The 16,799-nt window shown below is 41.3% G+C and overlaps 1 protein-coding gene across 1 annotated transcript in view; it reads left to right on the top strand.

Moving 5' to 3' along the window:
- LOC126249172 (putative ammonium transporter 2) overlaps positions 1-16,799 on the top strand; it is a 302,811-nt gene that overhangs the window by 14,853 nt on the left and 271,159 nt on the right. Inside the window, exons 2-3 of the mRNA XM_049950828.1 lie at positions 1,894-2,179; positions 15,350-15,507. Of these exons, the coding sequence (XP_049806785.1) occupies positions 1,894-2,179; positions 15,350-15,507 (444 nt within the window). The remainder of the gene's footprint in view (positions 1-1,893; positions 2,180-15,349; positions 15,508-16,799) is intronic.

Below are 16,799 nucleotides of genomic sequence, written 5' to 3'. Positions count from 1 at the left end.
GATTGGCGTTTCTCTCTTTATTCGTTTGTGGAATCGCAAGTGGCCTTACCGAGGCTGCGTGACTGCCATGCGTTGCGTGAATAACTTCACAGCCCTGACGTATTATGTTTATTTGAGTCGTTTTTGGAAATCAATTTTGGGCATCAAATGGTCTTTGTAGACACTAAATCAGTCTTTCGTCTCATCATCTTATATGTAGGGAGACCCACAGAAGTGCAATCTCGACAGGAAAAAGATGCTCTTTTGGAATGTGTAGGAATTTGGTGGAAAAAGTCCTCTTGTTCCGCAAAGTGTGGTACCGAGAGCACAACGTGGTCAGGTACCGAACAATTAAATCAGGGGAGAGTTTCACAATCCGAAACAGTATCTAATATTCGTTTTCACAGGACCAGCTGATGCTCCTGAATGAAATAAGTTCTGATGAAGAATTTTTGTGCTGCATTCTCGTTGGGACGATACCCTTTCTGGTATTTCGATCTATCACACAATCCTTGGTGTAAAATCACCGTATTTTCGCATAGCTTGTACTACCACGTTCACGCGCTCAACACAGCGCCTCAGTATTAGTCGACGTAAGCATAGAACAAGCGACCTGATACCTAAAAACTCCCGAAATTATAGCTCAACAAACGCTTTGAAAGGTCAACGGCGTTCTTCAGTTTTGGTATGCTCGCTGAATACTGCACAGTTCACCAACATTTAGTAATCTGAAGTTCGGAATTACGACCGTACAGCGCGCCGCGCGGAATTTTTAGTCCTATCGGAAGAAAGTCACCAAATTGTCCAAAAACCATTTTCAGTGTTGTTGCGGGTGGATTCTAAACACCTCGCCTCTCGAATCCAAGGATTCGCCTCAAATGATCTCAGCGCATCAACGCACAGAGTTCCTCCGGTCGGTGGATTTGGAAAAACTGATTGCTGTACATTGTTTTAAATTAAAATAAAATGCATCACAACAAAAGATGGAATTCTGACATTCCATGTTTTTCCTTTAATTGCATATCTTTTGTCATTTTTTTTTTCATGAATGTATGCATATTTTAAGATTTGATTGTGCGTGGAATTCCAGGCTCAGTTATTATAGTATTACAAGGGCGTAATTAGATTCTGGTGGAAAGGGGAGGGGGATACAGGGCGCAGTTGGCTCTGAGGAATCCCAGCAGCCCGCTGAAAAAAATCTTTTGGGAACAGACTATAGAATGTGCTATTATCACATACCCCTTTCGCTCTCCACAAACACCTCCCCATCGTCCGTATAGGAACAGGCTATCATAATTGAGCACCACCCATATGACCACACTGGGCGATATTTTGCCATTTAGGCTACTGATGACAGAATTTGGAGCAAATGCAACCGTCGCCGTTTGGGCGATGTTTTGTTGATCGACGCGATTTTTGGGCGACACTGGCAAATTCGTTGTGATTCATTGATTTTAATTTTATGTTATTTTTAATGATGTTTAACTCTCCGCTTCCTTGTGAATTACTGAAATATTGCAGCGATGAATTTCTACTAGTCCCAAATAAAGATTCCAGTTCTAATATTAAACTGCTGTAGAGAGCGAGATAGGCTACGATAGTTGTGCGCAGATATTTTTAACTTACCGTATCGCTGGTGGACGAATGAAAATCGGTTTTCCTCTTCTTTCTTGTAACTTATCTATAATTAGAAACTACCCCAACAGCTCACAGCACACAAACAATAAATACGGTCACGTCTAACATTAAATTCAGCTGCAAGTAATAACTGAACTGATCGGTGGGCTTGTTGTCTCTTCGTTTGATTGAAAATCAAAATATCTGTCAGTTCCAGTACGGGGTAAGTCCTCGCGTCCATGCGATCAAGCCTGGGTGGTTTATTATAACCCATTTGTATTACACTTCTGTTTCCAGGTTTCGGAATGTTGGAATCTGGCTGTGTGTCAACAAAGAACGAGGTAAACATAATGATGAAGAACGTAGCAGATGTGGTACTTGGTGGCTTCAGCTACTGGCTCTTTGGTTTCGGTCTTAGCTTTGGACGAGGAGAATATACCACACCATTCATGGGTGTGGGAGAATTCCTCTTGGATGCTGATGACGAAGATACTCTAATGGGGTCTGTAATGGCAGCGTTTCTGTTCCAGCTGTCTTTTGCCACAACAGCTACAACTATCGTCTCAGGAGCTATGGCAGAAAGGTAAGTCTGCAACCTCGATGTAATTTTACTCTTGTTCACATGCAGTGGTAAACGGCAAAACTTACAGGGACTGCTTGAGTGCGAGGTCGCAAGTTCAGTCTTCAGTAAGGCTCATTTGAAAGTGTTGTGTTAATAATTATGACAGGAAAAATATTAGTTGCTAATGAATCACCTTTACATCAGGAGGGCAACAGGGAATGAGTGTCCTGGAGATGCAGATATCAACCTTCTATGAGATGCATGTATTACACTTCACAAAACTGACATCATCGACATTCAACAAATGTTCAAAAAAAGCATTAAGTTGCATCATGAACACTGAATGAAAAATGGTGCGCCACAGTGATCGCTCCTAAAGAATGCATATAGAATCATACTGGTATAACGGGATGATGAGAACTGATGGCATGTGACGGCATGCAACCTAATGTGAAACAGTCTGTCGTGGAGCTTATTGAGAAACAGACTATCCTTTAAGATGTAGGTGCAGATAGTGCGATAATAGTGGCCGAGCGGTTCTAGGCGCTTCAGTCCGGAACCGCGCGACTGCTACGCTCGCAGGTTCGAATCCTGCCTCGGGCATGGATGTGTGTGATGTCCTTAGGTTAGTTAGGTTTAAGTCGTTCTAAGTTCTAGGGGACTGATGACCTCAGATGTTAAGTCCCATAGTGGAAAAAAAAAGTGCGATAATATGTTCTATAGGTACGGAGAAAACAAACATCCAGAGCCTGAATATTTCCAGTTTTTCCAGGTAGTATGAATTGCAATGTCACACAATTTTCAGGACGGACAGTTTGCTCTAAAGGAGCATCATTTTTATACGCAGACCAGAAATCAAGCACAAGCAATTTTTTTCCAAGTATTGACCAAAAGCAACGCTCATATTATAGTTGTAGTTCTCTTACGCCCATTTTTTCTTGTAGTTCTCTTACGCTGATTTTCCCACTCTTGTTTGCTGTGACGTAATGATTCGCTACTGCTCTTGAAAGATTACGCACACAAGAAAGAATCTTAGGGGGCAGAGCACCTCCATCTTATCGCAGCACAATAAATAACTTTCTAGCACATTTACATCCAGATTAACAGTCGGCATAACTATATATGAACACGTTAAGGCATCTTGATACAACTAACTTGGTGCCCCTAATTTCCAGGGTTCCTTTCACATGCATTTCCACTTCAAATCCCGATAGTTCGGAGATAAAAGCAAATTCCATACTGAACGATAGGATAAGTTTTTTTTTTTTTTTTATCCTCATCTACAAATTTTCAAGCCGATTCCGTAGTTTCCTGGCATCGAAAAGTTGACGCTTTGTTTGAAATTTCGTTATCTTCTGTCTTCCAATTTTACAGCACTGTTTGAAGTTACGCAACCATCCAATGCTTCCCTTGAAAATATTGGTATCTATATCGCTCGCAATTTGATGTGCATAACGTATTAGGTCACTATCATGCACATCCTGTAAATTGTATCGAGAATTCTTGAAACACGCAAAAACGAGTTTCTTTAACAAGTACGTCTTGTCCTCCCTTGAATACCCGTATTTTTTATTGTTTTCATTATACACTACGCGGTCATTTTGCTGCGGACTTATCGAAATCAGTTCATAATTATTTTTTTCTATGCTGCGGATGATCTTCCATAATGGTAAATTTTTTAGTGCCCGTTGTTTGGACAACGATTGTCCTTTACTAAGTTTCACTGGAGATAGGATTTGTCGCTCCTTGTCCGGCAAGGATGATGAGCTACATGGCTCGACACCTTTTTCAGTATCACTTTCACATGTTAAGCACGTATCGTCATCATTAAACTCCTCACGTACATTATCCGCACAATTGAGCGTATACGACACCACGTATTCCACTGACTCATCTTGAAGAAACGCCAATATTTCATCTGTAACTTCTTTCTGACTCTGCGGAATTCCTTGGACTCCTTTCTAACGAAATGTCAACTTCGGAAACTGTCGTTGTAGATTTAACGTAATATTTGCTTTGTTTATTGTTGCCATTGCTCTGTATTGTGTCAACACCACTAGTACTGTAGCACTGTTGTGAGTTACTCGTCGACTAAGCAGTTTAACTACGCTCCGTAGCCTCATGCTGTTCGCACCACTGGATACCGCCAGTCCCGCCCCCTATTGCCATTAGCAGCCAATATTATGGTTGCATGGTAGACAATACGTGGCGCGTAGAATGCCGTAGACGCCATTGGCCTTTTGTGACAGAGCACTCAAGGGCTTCCTTGTTAGTCTGTTGTATATATGACAGCTTTAGTATGTTTTCTCTCGAAGTACAAGCGAAACCACTTGCCCCTCTGTGAACGTGTAACTCAGCTCAATGCAAGGACTTTAGCTGCAGTAACGTACCTGTATATTCATTGTGTGATTTTTATCCACTCCCTCTGCAAACGAACAATTGTCATTGGGGAGGCCACGACGTAGGGATCACGGAATTACTTCAGACTTTGTACACCTTTAGTAGGCCATTAAAACAATATAATGTGCAAGTAGTAAGATGCACTACTCTGACAATTCCGAGAAAACCGTAAGAATGTTTTACGCGTCTGTTATGTAAATGATGTATCTGTGCATAGGTGCCGAATGTTACAGTTCATGGCGGTCAATTGGCTAGCTTCGGAGCTTCGTAAGACGATCGTGCGAGAGACGACCGTTGGACTCCCGGTCGAACTTCGATTTCTGTAGTGGAAATAAAGTCCCAAGCTTCTTGACAGAGCGTAGGGGAGCGATGCGGGAGACCCGCACAGCGGTACTAGGCAAGGTCTTAGTGGAAGTGGTTTGCCGTTGCCTTCCTCGGACCGTAATGGGGATGAAAGATGATGATGAAGACGACACAACAACACCCAGTCATCTCGGGACAGGTGATAATTCCTGACCCAGCCGGGAATCGAACCCGGGACCCCCTGCTCGGGACGCGAGAACGCTACCGCGTGACCACGAGCGGCGGACATTTCTGTAGTACTAGTATAAATTATGTTATCTTCAAAAAACTTGCACCTACACTATTCGTTTGTGCTACTTCAGCAATTCTCACCGCTACGCAGGTTAACTGCCAAATGGGGCTTCCCTTTGTGTCTGCAGCTCGAAGCACCGAGGTGCAAAGTAGTTCCGGGTACATTACCAGATTGTACTCGTATTTATAAGGGATTTCGCAAATCGCGATAGGCATACATTTTCAGGGAAACTCTATGCATTTCTTCATTTACTTGTTTATAGTTATAAATATGCTTGTTCTAATAATTAAATTTATTTTATACAGTAAGTAATCAAATAACACGTAATTCAGTAAAACTTCATGCAAATACACGCGGTTATATTACTTCTCAATGTCATACAAATTAAATAATATGACCATTGGTGAAAATAATGTAGATTAAAAACTAAGTGTGAGCAGGAGTCGAGCCGTCCCCTCATCGGCATTAGTCTGAAGTAGGTCGAACGCTAACCAGTCGACCACCATGAACTCCAACGACCGGTACCTTCGCACAGATACATCGGTGACATAATAGACGCGTAAAATTTTCAATTGGCTCTAAGCACTATGGGACTTAACATCTGAGGTCATCAGTCCCCTAGACTTAGATCTACTTAAACCTAATTAACCTAAGGACATCACACACACCCATGCCCGAGGCAGGATTCGAACCTGCGACCGTAGCAGCAGCGCGGTTTCGGACTGAAACGCCTAGAACCGCTCGGCCACAGTGGCCGGCGACGCGTAAAACTTCTCCTGCGATTTTCTCGAACTTGCCAGAGTAGTACTCCTTGCTAGTTGCATATTGCGTTATTTTAATGACCTGATAAAGGTGTACAAAGTTTGAAGTAAATCCGTGATCCCAAAGTCGCGGCCTCCCTTTGTCAGATATAATTTGTTTCTGTGAACAAACAGGGGCTGATGTATTACCGCGATTCAGTAGCTTTGGATTCTCAGTTTATGATAGCAATTACGAAGCGAATGTTGGACAAGTGATTGGATTAACCAGCGAACTGCGTCCACTCTCCGTGAGAGCCTTAAGGCAGCGGAGTGCACGAAGGACAGGCATACTCAGTGTGACGGTGATGCTAAAGCGGAAGGCAGACGGAAAAACTACACAACATATGCTACCCACCTTAGTGCATATTCACGATTCCTGTTATCTTTCAACGGATTCGTAATTCAACCGTCATTCCTCAGAGTCAGTATCGCTGGACAGAAAAGTAATTTTTGCACATTTGACTGTTTCACTTTTTGACGTGCAGTAGTGTTATAGGAAATAATTTTAAAATTTTTTGCGAACTTAGCTACGCATCTGAACAGCAAAGGAGGAAATTAAAGGTTTCGCTTCAGCTGTATCAACTGTAAGTCGACGGCATAGCCTTAAATGAAAGGAAGGAGCCATCTCATGGACTATCAGTTCACTTCTTCTATAATCATTTAATCACCATTAATATCTATTTTTTATATTTAAAATGGCTGCAAGGATACATTATTGATTTACTTCCAGTAAGGGACTGTTTCCAAACATGAATGACAAGTTACATCGATACAGCACTATTATGACAGAATGAGGCTCTCTCCCCTCTGACAAACTTTATGATTCAGTTTGAGTAAATGCTCATGAGTGTGTTACAAAAGTCAAGGCACCGCACTTTCTCTGAAATTTGTCACAGGGTTTGCATTGCAGAAAAGCATTTTTATTTCATGCATATTTTAAAACAATCAAGACTCTTTCGTTTTATGAGCCTGCAAAGTTTGCATTCAGAGTTCTATGTCACAACTAAAGGCCTTAGAATATTTTAAATTTTGCAACTATTTTATAATAATCTTATACCAACATTCTACACCTTTCTTTACTCTAGTTCTCAGGAAGAACCATCCTATACCCTTACAACACGTATGGCATTCTCCTCCATGCACCGATGTGTACTTGTAGTGAGAATATGTTGAACATCATACTACTCCACATGCATTTCTGTTATTATTGTAATATGAACATACATTTCAGTTGCAAAGAATGTCTACGACTCAAGCCAGCTCTGTGTGAGTGAACTGTAAGGTTACATATTTGGGAGAGTTCTTTCTTTAGTGATTATACGTTCATATTACAATGCTTCCTCCCGTCTGAGACAGCCCACGGCCTGTGCTAGTATTTCCGAGAGCTACAAGAGTTAAACGTGGGTTAGTTGATTGGTTGGTTAGAAGGTTAAGGGGCTTAACAGCGAGCTCATGAACCTCTCAGTTAAAAGATGGGTCATTTGTTCTTGGTGAAGTGAGACAGAAATTTGATCGAATTATCATAGCGTATAGGAGCAGTAAAACAGAGGCACTGAAAGAAATATTTATGCCAGAGCTGAGAAATAATTTAGAGAAAAGTAAAACTAAATGATTCGGGCCGGTGTGCAGGTTAAACGGCAGACGAGACCTCCCTCAGGACCAATCTTTGGAAGCCGGCCGTTGTGGCCGAGCAGTTCTAAGCGTTTAAATCTGGAACCGCGTGACCGCTACGGTCGCAGGTTCGAATTCTGCCTCTGGCATGGATGTGTATGATGTCCTTAGGTTAGTTAGATTTAAGTAGTTCTAAGTTCTAGGGGATTGATGACCTCCGATGTTAAGTCCCATAGTGCTGAGAGCCATTTGAACCATTTTGAATTAATCTTTGGCGAGAGAAACTTGAGCCACATTTGACACCCCGCCAAACAGAGTAACTGCTAAGACAGTTGCGGAGTAAGGTTGCCTTCTAGCTGAGAAGATTTCTAATAGGAAAAGTGAGATGGCTAAATCATAATAATCATCAGTTGGACCAACAATAAGTTGAGAGAAGCAATCAGGTCAATTGGTGGAATGCGCATGCCGAGTGTTCCTCTGGGCTCTGCATGCAGCAGGGACCGTCTGACCCACAGCCGTCCCACTCCCGATCTGTTATTGATTTTATTTATTTATTTTTGACTCATCAGTCCTCTGACTTGATTGATGCGGCCTGCCACGATTTCCTCTCCTGTGCAAACCTCTTCATCCCAGAGTGGCACTTAAAACCTATGTCCTCTCTTATTTGCTGGATGTATTCCAGTTTCTTCTTCCCCTACAGTTTTTTCCTTCTACAGCTCCCTCTAGTATCACGGAAGTCATTCCCTGATGTCTTAACAGATGTCTTATTATCCTGTCACTTTTCCTTATAAGTGTTTTCCACATATTCCTTTCTTCTCCGATTCTGCGCTGGACCTGCTCATTCCTTACCTTATCAGCCCACCTAATTTTCAACATTCGTCTGAAGGAACACATCTCAAATATCTCGATTCTCTTCTGTACCGGTTTTACCACAGTCCATATTTCGCTACCATACAACTTTGTGCTAAAAACGCACATTCTCAGAAATTTCTTCCTCAAATTAAGGCCTATGTTTGATACTAGTAGATTTCTCTTGGCCAGGAACTCCCTCTTTGCTAGTGCCAGGCTGCTTTTGATGCCCTCCTTGCTCCGGCGGTCATTGGTTATTTTGCTGCTTAGGTAGTTGAATTCCTTAACTTCATCTACTTCGTGACAATCAATCCTGATGTTAAGTTTCTCGCTGTCCTCATTTCTGCGATGTCTCATTACTTTGGTCTTTCTTCGATTCACTCTCAATATACGAGGGGCGTTCAGAAAGTAAGCTCCGATCGGTCGCGAAATGGAAACGACTATGAAAATGCGATAAAGCTTTGCACAGATGTGTTGGGTAGTGTCTCTAGTATAACCCCAGTTAGCATCACGTCGCTCTTCTCATTTCTGAGCTCGCAGTGAGTGCGTAAAGATGTCTAGAAAATAGTGTCTGCCGCCAAGTACGAGGGCCTGGTGAGAAATTTCGCCTGAAGCTATGCAGCTAACATTACATAACTGTCGTGCTGTTTCTTCTTCAAGACAATTCTCAGCCGCATTCTGCAGGGGCAATGAAGATGCTCCTGCATCGTTTTCAAATGGAAATGTGAGATTACCCACAATACAGTCCGCAATTGTCTCCCCCTGAGTTTCATCTCTGGTCACATGAACCGCTGTCTTTGAAGACAACATTTTGACACAGACAACGAGGTGTAGGCCAGCGTGGAGAATTGGCGGAAAGCACTGGCGGCTGCCTTCTATGATGAGGCTATTGAAAAGTTGGTACAACGCTATGACAAAAGTCTAAGTCAGAACGGCGACTACGTAGAGAAGTAGCTGAAAGGTGTAGCTAATTGTTACAAGTAAAACATTTCTGATGTTCACTGTGGTTTCAATTTGGCAATCAATCGGAGCTTACTTTCTGAACAGGCCTCGTATATTCTGTACTTATTACACTGTTCATTTCATTAATTTCTTTGGTATGTTTAATAACAGAGTGGTACATCATGTATAATCATGAAGCACAGTAAGACAGACAATTCTAGTTTATATTTAGGAAATGCAATTGTACTTTTATATACCCTTGTGTGTGTATCATATATATTTATTTGTTGACAACATCCATACAATCTATATTGTCTACGGATGGATAGAAATAGATAAAAAATAAAAATAAAATCAGTAGATCATGTAATTCTTCTTCACTTTCACTGAGGATACAATGTAATCAGCGAGTCGTATCATCGATGTCCTTTCACCTTGAATTGTACTTCCACTAATGAACCTTTCTTTTATTTCCATCACTGTTTCTTCGATGTACAGATTGACAGATTGAACAATAAGGGCGTAAGACTACATCCCTGACTTATGCCTTTCTTAACCCGAGCACTTCGTTCTTGGTCATCCGCTCATGTTTTCCCTCTTGGCTCTTTTACATATTTTATATTACCCTTCTCTCCCTATAACTTACCAATATTTCTCTCAGAAATTCCGTTGTCTTGCACCACTTTAAATTGTCGAATGCTTTTTCCAGGTCGACAAATCCTATGAACGTGTCTTGATTTTTCTTTAGTCTTGCTTCCATTATCAATCACAAAGTCAGAATTGCATCTATGGTGTCTTTGGCCTTCCTAAAGCCAAACTGATCGTCATTTAGCACATCCTCAATTTTCTTTTCCATTCTTCTGTATGTTATTCTTGTCAGTAACTTGGATGCATGAGCTGTTAAGCTGATTGTGCGATAATTCTCGACTTGTCAGCTCTTGCAGTCTCCGGAATTGTGCGGATGATATTTTTTTTCCGAAAGTCGGATGGAATGTCGCCAGACACACATTCTACACACCAACGTGATTAGTCGTTTTGTTGCCACTTCCCCCAATGGTTTTAGAAATTCTGATGGAATTTTATCTATCCCTTGTGCTTTATTTGATCTTGAGTCCTCCAAAGCGCCCTTAAATTCTAATTCTAATACTAGATCCCCTATCTCGCTTCTAAATCAACTCTCGTTTCTTCTTCTGTTACATCAGACAAATCTTCCCCCCTTGTAGAGGTCTTCAATGAACTCTTTCCACCCACCCGCTCTCTGCTCGGCCTTTAACAGTGATGGATCTGCCCCCGGTAGCTGAATGGTCAGCGCGACAGAATGTCAATCCTAAGGGCCCGGGTTCGATTCCCGGCTGGGTCAGAGATCTTCTCCGCTCAGGGACTGGGTGTTGTGTTGTCCTAATCATCATCATTTCATCCCCATCGACACGCAAGTCGCCGAAGTGGCGTCAAATCGAAAGACTTGCACCAGGCGAACGGTCTACCCGACGGGAGGCCCTAGTCATAGGATATTTACATTTATTTAACAGTGGAATTTCTGTTGCATTCTTAATGTTACCACCATTGCTTTTAATTTCACTGAATGTTGGTTTGACTTTCCTATATGCTGATTCAGTGATTCCGACAATCATTTCTTTTTCGATTTCTTCACATTTGTCATGCAGTTATTTCGTCTTAGCTTCCCTGCACTTCCTATTTATGTCATTCCTCAGCGACTTGTATTTCTGTATTCCTGAATCTCCCTGAACATTTTGTACTTCGTTCTTTCATCGATCAGCTGAAGTCTTTCTTCTGTTAACCATGGTTTCTTCGCAGTGACCTTCTTTGTACTTATGTTTTTCTTTATGACTTCTATTATTTCCCTTTTTAGAGGTGTCCATTCCTGTTCCATTGTACTGCCTACTGAGCTATTCGTTATTGCTGTATCTATAGTCTTAGATAACTTCAAGCGTATCTCGTCATTCCTTAGTACTTCCGTTTTCCACTTATTAGTGTATTGATTCTTCCTGACTAATCTCTTAAATTTCAGCCTACTCTTCATCACTACTACATTGTGATCTGCGTCTATAACTGCTCCTGGGTACACCTTGCAGTCCAGTATCTGATTTCGGAATCTCTGTCTGACCATGATGTAATGTAACTGATATCTTCCCATATCACCAAGCCTTTTCCAAGTATACGTCTTCCTCTTGTGATTCTCGAACAGAGCATTCGCTATTACTAGCTGAAATTTATTGCAGTACTCAATTAGTCCTTCTCCTGTCTCATTCTTCATCCCAAGCCCATATTCTCCTGTACCCTTTTCTTCTACTCCTTCCCCTACAACTGCATTCCAGTCCCCGTAAGTATTAGACTTTCATCTCCCTACATACTTTATTACCCTTTCAGTACCCTCATATACTTTCTCTATCTCTTCATCTTCATCTTGCGACGCCGGCAAGTATACCTGAACCATCGTTGTTGGTGTTGGTTTGCTGTAGATTCTGATAAGAACAACCCTATCACTGAACTGTTCACAATAACACACTCTCTGCACTAACTTCCTATTCATAACGAAACCTACTCCCGTTATACCATTTTCTGCTGCTGTCGATATTCCCATATACTCATCTGACCAGAAATCCTTGTCTTCTTTACATTTCACTACACTGACCCCTACAATATCTAGATTGAGCCTCTGTATTTCCCTTTTCAGACTTTCTAGCTTTCGTACCACGTTCAAGCTTCTGACATTCCACGCCCCCCGACTCATACAACGTTATCCTTTCGCTGGTTATTCAATCTTTTTCTCTCGATCACCTCCCCCTTGGCAGTCCTCTCCCGGAGACCCGAATGAGGGACTATTAAGGAATCTTTTGCCAATGGAGAGATTATCACGACACTTTTTCAATTACAGGCCACATCCCCTGTGGATATACATTATGTGCCTTTAATGCAGCGTTTTCCATTGCCTTCTCCATGATCATGCCGTAGATCATTGCTGATTTTTCTGCCTTTAGGGGCAGTTTTTCACTCCAAGGACAAGAGTGTGCCCTGAACCTTTGTATGCTCTTCCGTCCTCTTCGACAAAGCCGTTGGCAGAATGAGGATGACTTGTTATGCCGGAAGTCTTCTGCCGCCAACGCTGATTATGAATCAAAGTTTAAGGGGCGGCGGGTTTCGAACCCGGGACCGAGGATTTTTTGATTACTAATCAAAGACGCTACCCCTATACCATGGCCGCTGCGTTATAGCCAAAGTGTTAAAGATTGGAACAGCACCCTCTATTTCGTAGGAAGCATAAAAAACAGTTTTTCGTCATCATCCGATATCAGTCCTTAAGCTCCTGCCTTCACCAGAGCGCTATATGAAGAGACACTCCTAAAAAAGTAAAATAAGGTGAAACAGAAAGAGAGATGTAACCGTATACTAAAGTAATGAAAACAGAGTACTAGAAGAATAACCATGGTTGCTGGTAGAGGAGGTAGGGTCCATGGTATCCCAGGCACAGAATGCGGCCGGTGACATCCCAACACCAACCACCCTGCGTTGCCCACACCCTGAAAGCAGTTTAAAACGTTGAATCTGAGTGTAAAAAAACACTTTCCCGGAGTAAATGAAGAACCAGTTCAACTATTCGTACGTCGTCCGCCAACATTTGAGGCTGAGGAACTGGGAGACCATATTGGCGTCGAGAGTAAAAAGGAGCGGGCACTTCACCAGAATGTGAGCAACTGTCTGTGCGAGTCCACAACCAAAATGAAGCAGTGGCTCATTATGTAAAACAAAATTATGAGTTAAACTAGTATGGAATGACATAGGACAGTGGATTCCTTGTGGTAGGAACAGAATAAGGGACGTAATGCAGCTGTAGTCTCCTTGATAGTACGTAGTGTACTGGAGAGGTCACAGGCCTTATCTGTCTCCGTAATTCCTCACCCAGGATCGACAAAGCAAATGTTGGGCAAGTAAGCAATTTCTATGTAAACGGTCCGCTAATTTATTCCCTGGGATACCACCATTGCTCGGGACCAGAGACAGACCAATGAGCAGGTACTTTAAGGTCGGAGACAAGATCGTGAACACTAGATATCACAGGATGACAAAAGTACCATCGGTTGATAGCCTGGTGACCGGTCCTTGAGTCACTATCAATTAGAACACAGTTAAGGTAGATCTGTTTAATAACAAACAAGGCGCTGTAAATGGCTATCAGCTCCGCTTTAAACACACTGCAGGTCCACTGCATCGAACAATGTTCCTCACTGGCAGGAAATGTAAAAGCATACCCTTCCGATCCAAGGCTTTAGTGCTGTCAGTGTAAACGACAGCAGATCCCTGATATTCCTAAAGAACTGAGAGGAATAGACGCAGAAAGGTTATTAAAGCGACTGAAACTTCAGGGTCTTGAAATACGTAGGTCCTAGTTCGTTAATTTGTGATTTGCTTACTAACTGAGGAGTGTACGGGACTAAACGGCGAGCCCATTCTAAGAGGAATAGGTAGACGTCCCACCAGAGGGTTGAGGCACATTCCATCTGGGAAACCCACCCGAGGGAGAGCGGCAGGTGATCGATACAACCTGTATGAGAAAAGAAGTTGGTATATCGGATGATTAGGAAATCGTCGTATAGTGATTGCGTAAGTGAGATAGAGTTGATACCGTCGCAGCTGAGATCAGGGTCTAGTAAATGCAGAGTAGAGTAGCGCGATATGGTTTATGGACTGATAAAAGGAGTAGGTTCAGTGTGGAAAATATTCAGGAAATAATTATAACTAGTACTCATTTTTAGGATTTGTCATTTGTTGATTTTTATAAAATTCTGTTTGGAAGTGTCAAACTCCTGAATTACATTCTTCTGGCCAAAGTAACAAAAAAAAAACTAACTACTCAGGGAGGAACTTCGAGGCCACTTACTGAGAAAGAGAAATAAGCAAGCAAAGTAAGTAATACTCATTATCTACTCTAGTTAAAGGCCTCGTTACGTTAAAGTGATATATTGTGTCTGCATATGACAACAATAAAAGATTAAATTACTCATTCGATTAGTAATGCAAGGTACTTCGATTTTTTTTCAGTGCGAGTTTTAACAAGAAAGTACGATGATCTGTGTAGTTTTAGCATAAACCAAGTATTTTAACTCAAATCCACTGCGTGGGTTTATTGTTAACAAATGTTTCCGCAAAATGTCGATACATTTCAACTTCTGATTTGCGCCCCGTAATTTGATTTTGGATATCTAGTCACACTGGGTTTTTCAGCCTAGCAACATACACCATTTTTATAAAGTTATGAGCTGCATGCGAATTGTGACCTATGTTTACGAGGGTAAAAAGACTTCATAAACAGCTGCACATGATTGGGTTTTTAACTACACGAAACATGGTAATATTTTATGGCGGGCAAAACAGTATTACTCTATGAAGTGTTCGTACGTAGGTGCTAAATTTAAACTCAACAATTGAGAACATTCATAAAGAAGAGCTATGTGGCCTTTCATAAGAAGTGACTGATGGGTTACTGAATTCGAGAGAACAGAGGTGTCAGTATGACTGTACGACTTTAGAAACGCAGGAAACGCCAGATTTCTTCCACGAGATCATACAAACACTAGTCCTACGATACGAAAATTATGTTAACAATGGGTAATTTGAGGTGATCATGTTGAAAAACGGTTGAGAATGATAACTTCCACGTACAATAAACGATCTTTGATTTTCTCATTTTGTGTGCGAGTCTTCGTTTTAAATTGCAATAACACGTTATTTCCGCATAACCATCCTGCTTTCATTACTCTGTTTCTTAGTTCAATCATTCTCAGTAAACTGTGACTATTCTTTCCTCGTGGGGAAAAATTAATTTTCCCGTGTTAAGCTTTTTTCTGAGTAAGTGCGATAAAGCGCGCCAGAAGCGAAGCGCATTTGCATAAGAGAGCTAAATTTAAGTTGAAGTTACTTTTAATACTATAATTTTCTCCAGATTTAGCGTGCGTCACACTGTGTTTGTATTTTCAGGTGCAAGTTTAAGTCATACTGCGTATTTTCATTCCTCAATACAGTGGTATACTGTATTCCGGCGGGATGGATATGGGGCGAGCACGGTTTCTTGTACAATCTTGGAGTGGTCGACATTGCTGGATCTGGTCCTGTACACTTAATTGGTGGAAGCTCAGGTAACGTAACTCTAAATAAGTCTACAGCCCATTATTAAAATTCAAAAGGTTCAAAATGAAAATAAGATTGATGTTTTTTAGTGAAACTTTTTCTTCATCATAAGTGCAGAAATTAGTGACTCTCAGTCGAAAAGAAGGAGCTAGTTATCTAAAACCGTCGTTTAGATATAAACATTAATTTACGCATGTTTTATAACTGAGTAACTGAAAGACTGAAGTGTTACCTTCTTTGTATTATAAATTCCGGAACAGTCACTCTTGCGGTGTTTCTAATTTCAGTTAGTTTTGTTGTACTTTCATATGAATTTTTCGATTTTAGAACTTTTTCTGAAGTTTACCTACTTTCAGTTTCTTTTGCACACAGATATAAACTCATGTTTCTCAATACTCTCTTCTGATATTCACCGTGATGTACGAGTGATTTCGGTTGAATTTATTAGTTTCTATGCCGTACGAACGGCATTCTTTTTTATGAAAGTTTCATTCTAATCACTTTTTTGGCTTTACAATCAAACTCCGTGATCTGCTCCACATTCACGTCTTTCAGTGATTCCTAATATTAATTCATATTTCTCCATTGGCTTTTGAAGCTTAGGTTCGTCTTGTTACTATGTAACTTTAGCATTAAGAGTAATATTTTCCCTTACTTTCTACTTTAAATGTTTAAGGGAAGGAAATACTATAACTGTTAACATAGTGGAGTTATGATCACACAGATTATTATGTACCTTTTCAAAATGTGACATTGATCTCTCCTTAAAAATTACGTTTACACATTAATAGGAGATACAGTAAATACATTCGTCACATATTTAACATGTATGTATTGACCAACGTGTTTTCACACAGTGAAAACATCACAGCGGTTCAAGGAATAGTCCGCTTCGATAGCTGAGTGGCCAGCGCGACGCAATGCCATGCTAAGGGGCCCGGGTTCGATTCCCGGCTGTGTAGGAGATTTTTCTCCGCTCAGGAACTGGGTGTTGTGTTGTCTTCTTCATCATCATCAACTCATATCCATCGACACGCAAGTCGCCGCAGTGGCCTCTCCTAAAAAGACTTCCACTAGACGACCGGTCTACCAGACGGGAGGTCCTAGCCACACGACATTTCAAGGAATACGTTTACCGTTTCTTGTGAAAAAGTAACCGCTAAGAGTTCAGTAGCACTGATTACGCCCATCTGTGTAATGCTTTCGTGTTTCAGCTATTCCAAAGAGCTATTCCAAAAAGCATGGATCATATCTTCATCCAGTAGCGTCACAGTGGAAATAATGACAGGGCAACTAAGTG

This window comes from Schistocerca nitens, chromosome 3, assembly GCF_023898315.1.
Source record: "Schistocerca nitens isolate TAMUIC-IGC-003100 chromosome 3, iqSchNite1.1, whole genome shotgun sequence".
Taxonomy (NCBI): domain Eukaryota; kingdom Metazoa; phylum Arthropoda; class Insecta; order Orthoptera; family Acrididae; genus Schistocerca; species Schistocerca nitens.
Note: the sequence above shows the minus strand (reverse complement) of the source record. Positions and strands in the feature narration are given on the sequence as shown.